Raw genomic sequence first — 14,051 nt, 5'->3', positions numbered from 1 at the left:
ATTCATTTCATTGAGATTAAATGTAATAAATGTTTTCTATACATAGTTTCTCTATATCTAGAAGTATGAACATTTGACACTCATCTATATCTAGAAGTAACCTGCTTACAAATAACTAATTTAGAAGACTGTCTTTAAAGTTAAAGTGGCTCATTAGTAATTAAAGGTGAAATTATTTGAATGTCTGGACTTGACATATAATATGTATACTATATCAGATTTGAATATAAAAACTAAGAAAAAAAATATAGTTAAAATTATCGATATCTATTTGGTATACATGACGAAATACGAACATAAATAACAAATGAAAAAAAATAATATGAGGAATATAACAATAATTACGTTGCACTGTCTTATTCTGTTAAACATTTGATAACGTGACTGTTTGAAAAACAAAGGAAAATTGTGCGGGATAATTTATCTGAGCAATTATATTTTGCAATTAAGAAAGAAAGAGAAAAATAATATAATACAAAACAAGATTAAAACATAAGTTTAATTAAAGTCAACTTACAATTTCATTACTACAAATTAAACTAAATAGAAATGAATAATGCAAATGGGGAGTTGCTTAAAAACTGTTAGAAAGTTATGTAACAGAGAGAGAAAAAATAGAAATCTGACATCACTGTGTCCAAAATTAGAGAGGTGAATGTGGTTTTGGATTTGGATCTGGTCTATTACTGTGAGTTATTAATTCAGAAGTGGTAACGGAGCTTAGAGTCTTAACCTCTAATCTCAAAATGTCACTCACTTTGCAAACTCCGTCCTCTACAACGCTCTCTCCTGCAACATCCATTCACTCAACAACAACAAGATCCACTTTCTCCTTCTCGCCTCGTTCCACGCTTTCCCCAAAAACCCTCCATTTCAATTACCACAGGTCCCTCCCTCGAACTCGCGCTTCTGCTTCCTCTATCAATATCGGTAATTCATAATTTCACCATATTATATACATTAGTAGTTATGCTATCTTCATTCCTTCATTTCGCGCTTTCCTTTTCTCTCCAATGTCGCAATTTATGTTGCAGCTTCCACCACTGAACTCGATGCTGTGTCCGCCTTCAGCGAGATCGTCCCCGACACCGTCGTTTTCGATGATTTCGAAAAGTAACGTCGATTTATTCTCTCTGCTTTTTTCCTATGGAATTTCAATGAGTTTTGATGTGATGGTTAATTAATGAGCGTATACGCTGCTGCAGATTTCCTCCAACTGCTGCTACTGTCAGTTCATCACTTCTCTTGGGGATATGTGGCCTTCCAGACACCATTTTTAGGGTAACACGTGCATTTCAATCTTAGGAAATCCTAACCAGTGCACTTTGATCTGAGTCTGACTTAACGAGTTACGCATTTTTATTATTATTATTATAGAATGCTGTGGAGATGGCTTTGGCTGATTCTGAGTGTTATGGAATTCAAAATCCTAATGCGCGATTGTCTTGTTTTGTCAGCAAGGTATTTGTTTCTGTTTTTCATTTTAATTTGATTTAATGATAACTGGTGATGCTCATTTGAGTCTAATCTATCTGTGGTTGTTTTGCGGATTTTATCCTGAAACTGTAGGCTTTTGCGAATGTGGGTAGCGACTTGGCAAAGCTTGTCCCTGGCCGTGTTTCAACAGAAGTGGATGCGCGGCTTGCTTATGATACACACGCCATTATCAGGAAGGTATTTTACATGTTTCATAACTACTTATTATGTTAAAATTTTATTACTTTGTTGAATAATACACTTGTAGTTTCAGTGCTTCTTTCTCAGGTACCAATCATAGGTCTTGTAATTTCTCAGGATTACATAGTTCTTATTAAGTTGTCTATACTAGTCATGAGTAAGAGCTATAAACAGTTTCGATGTTGGCTCCAGATGTAGGAAAACAATTGTTTTAGTTGATTGCCACATCATTCTGATATATGCAATGACCAATCTAAGGAGATAGGTGTTTCTCTCTGACTCTCTTTTCCTTTTCTCTCTATAAATTCTAAGCTGAGAGTGGCTGCTAGGCTGTTTAAAAACAAGGTTCACGTTTTGTGAGTCCTTGTCGCTCTGTACAGTTACAATGACAAAATACACATATTTTGTGAGTTGGTGAAATCTAATGCTACTGTTATCAAATTTTACAGGTGCATGACTTGTTAAAGTTGTACAATATTAGCAATGTACCTCCGCAACGTCTGTTGTTTAAAATTCCTTCAACTTGGCAAGTGAGTAATCTGAAAAATAGAATTGCAGTGCCAGCTGAATCCAGATATACTGATGCTTTATTCATGTACTGGTGGCTTGGTTACTTTTTATTTAGGGAATAGAAGCTGCAAGGTTGCTGGAATCTGAAGGCATACAAACACATTTGACCTTTGTCTACAGGTAGTTTAGTTGAATATTTTGCAAAAAACTCTCGAGGTTAATACAAAAACGATGCCATATTAGTATATTGCTTAAAAGGCTTGGATCTTTAATTATGTGCAGTACACCAGTTTTTCTGTTTTGAATTCTCTTAATACATTGCAATGTTATGTCTAAACCTCAGGAATCTTACAATGGTATATTTTGTTTTGTTCCATTATAAGAAAAAAATATTTAGCACACATTACCTTTTGGTAGCTATATCCATAAAGAATTTTATTCAACTGAAAAATAAAAGCCATCTTTCCATGAAAACAGATATTTTATGTGTTGGAAAAAAAATACTGAAGCTTCATTACTACAATTTCTTGATGTCAATTTTGAATTGCTTAAAATATTAGCAAGTCTGTTTATGGTTTTTTTCTTGACCATTATCTTTTAATATTTTATGTGGGTGGGGGAAAACTATCCTAAACAACATGCTCAATTTAACTCATTGTTTGTCGGAAGTACAAACGTTGCTCTTTTTTTACTCTGGACCGCCAATTTGAATATCAGATAGCTAATGCTATGAAGCATGGCATCATGCTCTCTTATTAGAATTTTTGTGAAATGTTCTGCGTTTTGTTACATCAAAAGAAAAAGGAATTATTTGCTTTTATGAAAATTACATGTATGGAACTTATGTGAAATTTTTTCCCTAATGAAAATTCAAAGATCTAAGTTTGTAACCTTTGATCTAGTGGCTGTGTTATTCCGTTTGAATTGAGTTATTTTTATTTAATTTATTTTTAATCCTTTGATGGATTGGTTCTATTTCTTCAGTTTTGCTCAAGCCGCTGCTGCAGCTCAAGCTGGTGCGTCTGTTATTCAAATTTTTGTTGGTCGTACAAGGGTAATTTCTATCTTTTATTTGTGTCATAACTTCATAAGAGTGTTTAACAACAGGTTAAGGTTTTAGGGTATCCTATTTAAACTTCGTAATTTTTCAGGATTGGGCACGTAATCATTCTGGTGACAAAGAAATAGAATCTGCCCTGCTAAGAGGAGAGGATCCAGGGTTGGCATTGGTATGTTCTTCAATATTTTACTCTTTTGTTCGTTGCCTATTGCTCTATTCTTAGAATTAAATTTATGTTTGTTTTTGTGTTGTGAATACTAACTTATAGAGCTTTTTGTCAAATCAAAATTAACTTATAAAGCTCATGGTGAAAATGTAGAAATAGAGGTAATTTCTTTTTTCACAGTTGAAGTCAGTAATTTGGTAGGTATGACTTGTGGAAAATAGCTTGGCTCTTGCTGCAAGAATCAGATTTTTGCTAAAAGTAGTTATGATGATCACCAACAAAGCCTATGCTTGAAATCATTATTATTATTTCAGGTGACGAAAGCTTACAATTATATTCACAAATATGGGCATAAGTCAAAGTTGATGGCAGCAGCAGTTCGCAACAAGCAGGATCTATTTAGTCTTCTGGGGTATTCAAAGACTTCCTTTAAGTCAGATCCAATTTAATACCTGATTGGAGTTTTTTATTTGTATGATATACTATCAATTTATTTGCTTTTTCCTCCTTGTCTAGGGTTGACTATATCATCGCTCCTTTAAAGATATTGCAGACTCTCAAAGAATCTGTTGCTTCTCCTGATGAGAAGTACTCTTTTGTTAGGAGGTTATCCCCTCAGTCTGCTGCACAGTACAAATTTAGTGATGAAGAGGTATGGTTTCAGCTTCTAATGTCATTTGCTTTTCACCTTTACAAAGTAGCAATTCTTAGTTGAAACTGCAGAATTAAGTTGGTAGCAATGTATGTCCGCCCACCTTATAATTGCAAAAACATGATGGCATGCCCATTGCTTGTTTTTCAATCAAATGGAAAATAAAAAACCAATTAGATGAAGGGCAACATCAAACTGCATGTTGTTTGTTCTCTAATGTTATTTCAACCAGGTGTTAATTCTCCCTTCAAGAGGCTCAGGAAAATCGGAATCAGCCGACCCTAACTTTTGTCAGTTTATTGCTGTGAAAGTTTGATTTCTATCAGTGCCATTGACAATGTAATAGGAAATGTGAACGTTGACTGCCATCTATGGTGACTGGGTTAATGCTAAAATAACGCCCATTCCAGTGTCCTTTCTCACCTCAATCATCAGCCGGATATTTTAATAAAATCGCGTTTTTGTTCTGAAGTTTGTTGTATTTGCTAATTAATCTGATTGCTATACTAATAAGTTTGCATGCTTTATATTCAGCTTGTTAAATGGGACCAACATAGCTTGGCAAATGCCATGGGGCCTGCAGCTGTGCAGCTTTTGGCTGCTGGACTGGATGGTAATGCTGATCAAGCAAAGCGGGTTGAAGATTTATTTGGGAAAATTTGGCCACCACCAAATGTATGATTTCACTTTTTTATGTCGCACGACAGTATTTTGCCTGAAGGAATAATCGTGAAGCGAACAGATGAAGGGAATATTCCGTTGTTTTTCTTTCCCTCTGACCTTTGAAGTCTTGAACACGCGGTTCCTAAATGCACTTTTTTTTTCAGTTTTGCAGTTGCATTTCATAGTATGATTTTTAGAGAGATATTATTATACTGTGTGTATCTTTGGTGTACACTTAAATTTCCGGAACTTTTATTCCGTTTTAATAGTAAATAAAACCGGATACTCCTACAAAGTAAGGCGCAAGAAACGTCCCTCCAAGTGTGCCCAAGATCTGACATTTTGCACATCGAAAATTTCTTACACTTCTTTTTATTCATGTAGGCTCTGATTGGATTAGGGAGGGAATGTGTGAGGATTTGAGGGAGTGGATATGTGAGGAAAGTGTGAAGAAAGTGAAAGGGTTTGGATTGGGGTATGTTAGGGTGGATGTGTGAGGAAAGTTTTTGGGGATTTGTGAGTGATGTGATGGTTATGAGGAAATTTTAATTTTTTTAAAAGTGTGAAATGTTACTTTAGAGATTAACTCTTGCCTATTAAAAAAATTAATAATAAAATGAGTTGTTTTTGTTTTAAAATGAAAATCTTTCATACATTTCGTAGATTTAAAAATTATAATTAAAAAAATATATATGTTAAATGTAAATATGTATAATATAAAAACTATAATTAGAAAAAAAAAATGTATTCAACAAATTAAATAAAAACAGATCTTCAAGTAATAAAATTGAAAAATAAATCAAATCTTATATAAATAAAAAGATATTATTTTTCAATATTAAAAACCCTCTAGAAATGAAAAATAAAAAATACCACAACAACAAAAAATATAACGTAATTAACAATAAAAAAAAATTTCATAAAAAATTATTAAAATAAATTATAACTCATAAACATAATAACTATATATAGAAATATATTAATATAAACATAACAAAAAAAACAGAATTTCAAATAATTTCTTTAAATATTAAACATATACTATAAAATTAAAAATAAATCACATCTTATATAAATAAAAAATTTACTATTTTTTAATATTAAAAAACCTCACAATAAAGCAATCTAAAAAATACAACAGTAACAAAAATATAACTTAATTAACCATAGAAAAGGATTCCATAAAAAATAAGGATAAAAACGTATTAGTGGTATAATCCGATATAGTTCAATAATTAATTATTATTATTTTATTTTATTAAATATTTGTGTTAGTTAAATTTATTTAATAACTAATATTTATAATAAAGTGTAGTTTTTATTAATAAATTATGTAAAAATACGTGAAAATATATTAATTATATTTTCAGTTTCTAATGAATAATTGAAGTTAGAATAAAATTATTTTAAGTGATGGATTGTTTTTAGGGATTTTTTTAATTAAATAAATTAAATATTTAGTATAAAATAAAATGAAAAATGTTTAGTATAATCTTTTGGTGATGACCATGATCCAACCCAGGTAATATTTTCAATTTTAATTAGATATAGTATATTCTTTTCTTTAAAAAAAAACTAAATCCAACCACATTTAATAAAATATCTGATTAGAACTTGAAAAATAGGTATCACCTTATCTACTCTAATAACTAATATATAAATGGAAGATTTTATTTAACTATATTTTTTTTACACTGATTTATAATCTTTTATAAAATAATAAACAAACTTAAAACTTATTTAAAATTTATTATGATTTGTTTCTTCATTTTAAATATTATATATATATATATTTTAAACATCGTAAAATAATTTTTTTTAAATACTAATACATTCAAATGAAGCATTGTGATACATTCAAATGAGAGTAAAATTGGAAATAAGGGATGCTGACATGGCTTTCCCTCTACATCTCTTCATTTTGAGGGGAGAAGATATTTGTTGGAGATCCTCCCACATCGACTAGAGATTAGAGCCTTTCATTGTATATAAGTGTGGGTGCAAACCTCAACCCTATGAGCCGGTTTTATGGGGTTGAGTTAGGCTTAAAGTCCACTTCTTAATATGGTATCAGAGCCATTTCGAGCCTATCCTAGCGAGTATTTGTTGGGCCTATCGTGTCACCCGCTATCGGGCCGCTATCGGACCACCCATAATATATAGTCCCACGCACGAGCTTCTATCTATCACTCTCGGCGTGAGGGGTGTGTTGGAGATCCCACATCGACTAGAGATTAGAGCCTTTCATTTGTATATAAGTGGGTGCAAACCTCAACCCTATGAGCCGGTTTTATGGGGTTGAGTTAGGCTTAAAGTCCACTTCTTAATAATATTTAATGTTCACAGGTATATCTTCTCCTTCAGTCTCCTGCACATTCCTTGATCCAAACCATGGATATCCACTCACATCTTTCCTCTTGAAAAGTACATCCATGGAAGCAAACAGGGAGTTAGTAACGAGTTTTTCAAAATTTTAATACATTCTGAAAAATTTACTTTACTTTTAAGTGAATGAGTGTTATGCTTTGTAATCCGGCTTGAGCAATGGCAATGGGCCACATTTAAGCTGGCTTTGTTGAATCATATATATTTTTTTTTGTTACAACATTAAATGATTTCATTAGTAATCATAATCTATATTTAGATTTTATTATATGATTTAGAGGTTAAACCCTACTGAGTGAGTTCATTAAACATCGGTATGGGTGGATATGGACTAAGTTCGGATACCTTTTTATCTAAACTTGGTTTGTTTATGTTTTAGTTTTGTTCTTAGGCTTCAGTTGATTCTTTTTAAAGGTTTAACCCGAATTAAAAAACTTATTTAATTGCTTGTTTATGGTAATATTTAATACAAAAATCTGCTTAATAAATGTATATTTTCTTTTTTCATTTAGGTGATTAAGTCTTAATAAATATTTCGAATAAAAATACAATAAAAATATGCGAAAATAAATCTAACCTCAACAAGTATTAAAGAAAGATAATGATAAAATAAAAACAGAAAACAAACTATCATTAAAAATTCTCAAATGACATATCATAGAAAACTACTTTGACCTTGAATTTAGACATAAGAAAAAAAAAAGATAGATATAACTCTTACCTCGACTTGTTTTCATTTAATACACGACTCATTCAATCTCTCAATATTTTTTTCCCATTTTCATTAGTACAAAGTTAAATTGTAACATTTTGGTGAAAAAAAACCCTAATCGCTTGTCCTAATTATTTTAAAAATAATTCAGTAACTAATCCAATAAAGGAGTTTCGATAAACATTAAAAGGTAAAAAATAAAAAAAAGGAGGTGCTGTGCAAAGGAGAATTAGTTTAATTTTCCTTGAACATAATTATAAGAAAATAAACATAAATCTAGTAAAAATTAAAGGAAATGGATTATACAATGCATACAATAAATAAACCCAGTATGTACTGTAAAATAATGAAATGTAATACAAAAATAACAACCAGTTGCGAATGGCAAATGAGAATATACATGTTTAACTTAGTTTTGTCAGTTTTGTAAGCGAGTTTGAAAAAAAAAATCTGACAATTTTACTCTCAAACATGCTCTAAATAAAGTTTTTAATTCAACTAAAAATTGATATTCTTTTTTAATAAATTCCAAATGTCTAAGGATGCACTTAAAACATAACTTAAAGCTTGCTTATAGTTTAGACTAGAAAGGTGCAGCAGCAAGTAGAAAACAGAGAATAAATAAACAACTTTAATCAGTGTGGAGTAGTGCGTGAAACCATGGTGGAAGGGTTTAGCTTCCAAATTATGAATCAATCTATCTCCAGTTGTAGGGTCCCACTATAGTTGACCCTTTTTTACTCTCTTTAGTATTATTACTTTCAAACAAAATTGAAATTTCATATCTGTAAAATGATTTTATTTTTTAAAAAACTAAATAGTTAGATTCAGAATAAATAGGACATATTTTATATTTAGAATAATACAATAAAAAATTATTTTTAATAAAAAAAATAATTTAGTTAATTTTAATGATTGAAGTAATTGAATACATGTTTATTAAAAAATAATTAATATTAATATATAATTAACTTTTTTGTTAATATTCAATCAAAACTATGAGAATTTAAAATATATGTGAATAAAATTGAGATAATTATTAATATTACTGTTAATTTTCTCTTCAATAAATATATGTCATAATTAATAAGGATGGTATCTTTAATCACTTCAACTGTTGAGAGAGTTCAAATAAAATTAATAATTTAAATCAAAAGTTGTTGTACTAAAACTGTATTTTTTTATTATACTAAAAATGAAATACCTTAATATTTGTGGTATTACAATGATTATTTATTTATTTTTAAATGATAAATAAAAAATTATAATATAAAAGTATAATTTCGATTTTTTAAACACACAAACCATAGAATACGAAGTACAAATTTGTCTCTTTTTATAAACTCTAAGTTATGCATATAGAATATGACTTTCTTTTTTAAAAGATATAAGACTAGTGTTGTATTTGTGACCTACGTATTTTTTTTTTTAATATAAATGTAGATTCTTAGAAAACTTGATTTTAGGATCTACACAAAATCATAACTTTTTTAGTTTTATATCTATAAAATGATGCAATTTTAGGTTTAAATTAGAACTAAAAATATACATTTGTGATAAACTTTTAAGACTAAAAAATATTAATTATTATTGTGATTAAAATCAAAATGTGAAGATTAAAAATGTATTTTATCAAATTCTTTTTAAATGGTCTAATTGATTATATTTGATCTTTTTACGTTATATATATATGAGATTTATATAAAATTATTACCTTGATTATTATCACCTGCAATATTATATACAATCAATCACATTGTAATGAAACCGCGTATCTTGTTATCTTTCAAGTTAGTCTTTTAGAAAAATTGTATTAAATATTTTTTTTATCAACTAGACAAAAATAAATGTGAACTACTTCAGGAATAGTCCACAATAGTCAAAATAACAACAACAACTCTTCACAAACCGTAAAAGAAACATCAACCCAACCAACCAATAATCACTTGTTTTTAATAAAAAACATACAAACTAGAGGATCAAGACACCAATCAGAAAAGAAAAAACAAGCAGAAGGAATTTTGGAAGTAACCCAAGACCATACTTTCAGTTGAGCCAATGAGAAGATTTCAGAATGATCAATCACTCCTCCCTTGAAAATATGTTTATTCCTATGACGCCAAATTTCACTAACCAAAGCAATTCAAGTATACCCAAAAGCTAAGTTGACAGAAGCAGGAACGTCAATGAAGTTATAATGCAAAAAATGTGAAGCAAGTTCAAGAAGATCAACCGACTTCACCCTTACTCAATCATAACACAAGTTCCATACTAGCCAAACAACTCTACATTCAAATGACAAATGACTTGTAGTTTCCTCTTTCTCCCTACAAAAGCAACAAACCATGATATCCACCATAATCCCACGTCTTGCCACCAGATTGACCTTGGTAGCGATCTTGTTCACCAGGACCTTCCAAGCAGTAATGTGAGTTGAAGGCAAAGCCTTAATTTTCCAAAAAAAGTTATACAAACTCAAAGACTCCTCTTCTAACACGCCCTTTAAAAAACCATAAGTTGAGTTAACAGAATATTCAGCGCAATCACCATCCTTACAGACCCATTTATCTTCGAAATCCAAATAGGGGCTTGAAAGGTGAACAACCCCAAGAAGTTGAGAAACCAATTCCGATTCCCAAGAAAAAAGGCTCCTTCTTCAAGACAGATCCCACACCCAAACATTATTAACTCAATCCTCACACAAAGAGATTTAGCATCTTTCGATACTAACAATGAAAACAACCTTGGAAACATGTATTTCAAACTACCAGAACCCAACCAATTATCTTCTCAGAAAAAAAAACTCATTTCCATTACCAAGCTCCCACCTGAAAGGATCTTCAAAGGAAGAACATCAGACTTCATGTTTCCAGACCTCCTTCAAATCTCTCCGCCACAGTGAATCTGAGTTGAGAGTAGTCGTTGCTCTCTAAGGCTTCTCCACCCACCATATTTAGACTCTATAATATCCTTCCAGAGTCCTCCCTTAGTCTGACACAAATGTCAAATCCATTTTCCCAGCAAAGCCAGGTTAAACAACCTGATATTGAGAATGCCAAGGCCACCAACATCTAGTGGTTCGCGCACCTTATCCCAAGCAACCCATGCAATTTTCCTCTCCTCAAACTCCCAACAACTCCACAAAAAGTTCCTTTGTAGGGTCACAATCTTCTTCACAACCGTGGAAGGCATCTTGAACAAGGATAAAAAGAATAGCGGAACAGACGAAATAAATGACTTGACAAAGAAAATCCTCCCAGCCATCGAAATAAAAGTCCCTTTCCAGGTGCTCAATCTAGACTTGATTCTGTCAACTACACCGTCCTAAAACACGTTTCTCTTTTGGCATCCCCATGTACTTGAAAGGGGTCTTCGTCATCTCACAATTAAGAATAGACGCAAAGCGAAGAATGACATTTTGATCAATCCCCACCCCTCCAATTCTACTCTTCGAGAAATTCACCTTCAACCCAAAAGCAATCTCAAAATAGTTCAACAAAACCTTGAGGTTGTACATACTCTTAATGCTAGCATCGCAGAAAAACAAGGTGTTATCTGCGAATTGAAGCATATTAACCTTAACCTTTTTATACCCGACCTCGAGCTCCTTTATCAAACTTTTCTTCGTTGCTTTCCTTGAAACACCGACTAGACCTTCAGCTGCTGCAGTAAGTCTAAACCCTAAACATATCTCATTTGAAGTTAATATCAAACCTATTAGAAGAAGTGTATTAAAAATTTATAATCATTTTTGGATGTCAAGGTAGTTCATCTACCGAATTTGTAACAACTTATGCACAAATTTCCTTTAACTTCTCATTACTTAATATCGTAATTTAAATATATAATATTTCATTTCCTTAATGGATTATGTGTTTAATATTATACCCGACCTTGAGCTCCTTTATCAAACTTTTCTTCGTTGTTTTCCTTGAAACACCGGCTAAACCTTCAGCTACAATAAGTCTAAACCATGAACCCTAAACATATCTCATTAGAAGTTAATATCAAACCTATTAGAAGAAGTGTATTGAAAATTTATAATCATTTTTGGATGTCAAGGTAGTTCATCTAACTAATTTGTAACAACTGATGCACAAATTCCTTTAACTTCTCATTACTTAATATCGTAATTTAAATATATAATATTTCATTTCCTATTATGTGTTTAATATGATAACCTTGGAGTCATAATACCATTTCTGGTACACATACATATCACACCAATGATCATATTAAATATCACCATCACCATTATTACAATTAAGTGTTGTTTGAGAGAGCTCTTTCCGTTGAAATCTCGCTTCCTACAACCGAAGAAGACTCTCTTCCTTGAATGGTCTCACATTACTCACATTACTTAAGAGTGACAACTCCAAATAGTAGAATTAAGCTTCTCCCTCGCTCAAATTCTCTTTCTAGGCTTAAGCATTAATTGTTTGATTGTTCTTGTAATGCTAGATTGATACACTTGTTTCATTGGGTACATCAAGTTTCATAAGGTACACCACTTTACTATCTCTTAAGCATTAAAACATAGTTACATGGTCTCACATGTTTTAGGAACACATGAGATCACAACTCATCGCTTGAATGACTAAGTTATCACTTAAGTGACCAAGTTGTTAATTGAGCGTCATTTATTTTAAAGGAGAAAGAATTGCCTCAACCTCGATCTCTTTCTCGCTCAAGCTACTAGCTCTTGTTTGAGATATATATCATATCACTTAAGTGTCCATATTGTTGCTCGAGCAATAATAAATGAAAAGAAATGAGTAAAATCATTAGAGAGTGGTCTACTTACTTAGATGAAAAACCTAATTAACTATTTTATCCATCATTGTAGTACCTCCTCAAAATGTAATATGAAATCACAATGATAATTTAATTATTTTATAAACTTAAAGAAAATTTAAAAATTAGAGATTTTAGAGAGATATAATTTTTAATAATAATATATTACATTTTATTTATTTATGAATATTTTATTATGTACCCATTTAAATAAAACTCTAGATATATTTAAAAATTCCACTTGCTGCATATTATACCCAATATTCATTTGTCTAGACAACTCACTAAAAGATGCTGCAAATCATAAAAAAAACCATGAAGGATAACTTTTTTAATTAGTAAAATAAAAAATAAAATAAATAAATAACAATTTAAGAAAGCTCCAACTCTATTACATCTAACACTTATCAAACTGTATAACTTTCAAGAAATCTTACCAAGAGGGTGCCTATCACCCTACCACCAATTGGTGAAAAAAAAATAGAGTAAATATTACTTCCCTTAACCAACATTCAAAAAAAAGGAAAACTTTTCTTACACTGTGAATAGTGAACAACACACACTTCACACCTCTTTATAATAATATAATAATATTTTAAATTAAAAATAAAATAAATATTATTAAAATATTAATTTATTAGTATATTAGGTATATATTTTATTTTTACTGTATATAGTGGCAACAGCACCTTTCAAAAAAAGTACATTCCTAAATACATCACCACTGTACCCCTAAATACATCACAAAAAACACTACCCAACAGAAAAAGACCTATACACATAACTCAATCACAATGCAAGACACTGAAATTATAACCAGATACAAAAGAAGTTAGATAGTAATTCTAAACTAAAACTGTTGAAGGAAATATTACATAACATAAATATAGCCTTCATATTCCAACATAGTCTCATTAATGCTCAAAAGTTTCCTAATAAGATGACAAATATTAGCGGATTAGTTAAACAAATTCATTTTTTTAATATTGTGATTATGCTAATTTATAAAATTTGACATCCAATATTATTTATTTTTATTTCCCAATAGATATTACATTAAAATATCATACTTGTCTTTCTTCTTTCAAAATTTATTTTATTTTTTCAAGATTTTGAATCTTTAATAATTACACGCATAAATACTCTTTTATGTTAAAAACACTCCTAATAAGATGATCTGTCAAGCTTCCATTTTTAATTCAGCTCTTTTAAATCTTGAATTTTCAATAGCTTTCACCCATTTGTTTCATTTATCAACAACTAGTTTTTTGAGCAAGTTATATGCCAAAAAACTGTGATCGTGTATATCAGTCATCATGTTACTTTGTTATGTAAATTTTAATTAGAAATAAAATACAACTCCTATTAATATTAATTAGTTGGCACTAGCAACCCGTGAATCATGACAGTTGACATTGGTTCCTAGTGGTGA

The 14,051-nt window shown here is 30.5% G+C and overlaps 2 protein-coding genes across 2 annotated transcripts; one reads left to right on the top strand and one right to left on the bottom strand.

The window, feature by feature from the left end:
• Positions 1–586: 586 nt before the first annotated feature.
• On the top strand, positions 587–5,023 carry LOC137808045 (Aldolase superfamily protein). The gene is made up of 12 exons (XM_068608943.2): positions 587–930; positions 1,035–1,113; positions 1,206–1,281; positions 1,378–1,461; positions 1,570–1,674; positions 2,127–2,207; positions 2,303–2,367; positions 3,172–3,241; positions 3,339–3,416; positions 3,728–3,825; positions 3,930–4,065; positions 4,600–5,023. The coding sequence occupies exons 1-12, from the start codon at positions 747–749 to the stop codon at positions 4,744–4,746; spliced, it is 1,203 nt and encodes a 400-aa protein (XP_068465044.1). The 5' UTR covers positions 587–746; the 3' UTR covers positions 4,747–5,023.
• A 6,112-nt stretch (positions 5,024–11,135) lies between these two features.
• LOC137805662 (uncharacterized) lies at positions 11,136–12,080 on the bottom strand. Its single transcript, XM_068605602.1, has 2 exons — positions 12,041–12,080; positions 11,136–11,506 (listed from the first exon to the last, which is right to left on the bottom strand). The coding sequence occupies exons 1-2, from the start codon at positions 12,078–12,080 to the stop codon at positions 11,136–11,138; spliced, it is 411 nt and encodes a 136-aa protein (XP_068461703.1).
• Positions 12,081–14,051: the final 1,971 nt, after the last annotated feature.

Source organism: Phaseolus vulgaris, chromosome 3 (genome assembly GCF_051622355.1).
Source record: "Phaseolus vulgaris cultivar YP4 chromosome 3, ASM5162235v1, whole genome shotgun sequence".
Lineage (NCBI taxonomy): Eukaryota > Viridiplantae > Streptophyta > Magnoliopsida > Fabales > Fabaceae > Phaseolus > Phaseolus vulgaris.
Note: the sequence above shows the minus strand (reverse complement) of the source record. Positions and strands in the feature narration are given on the sequence as shown.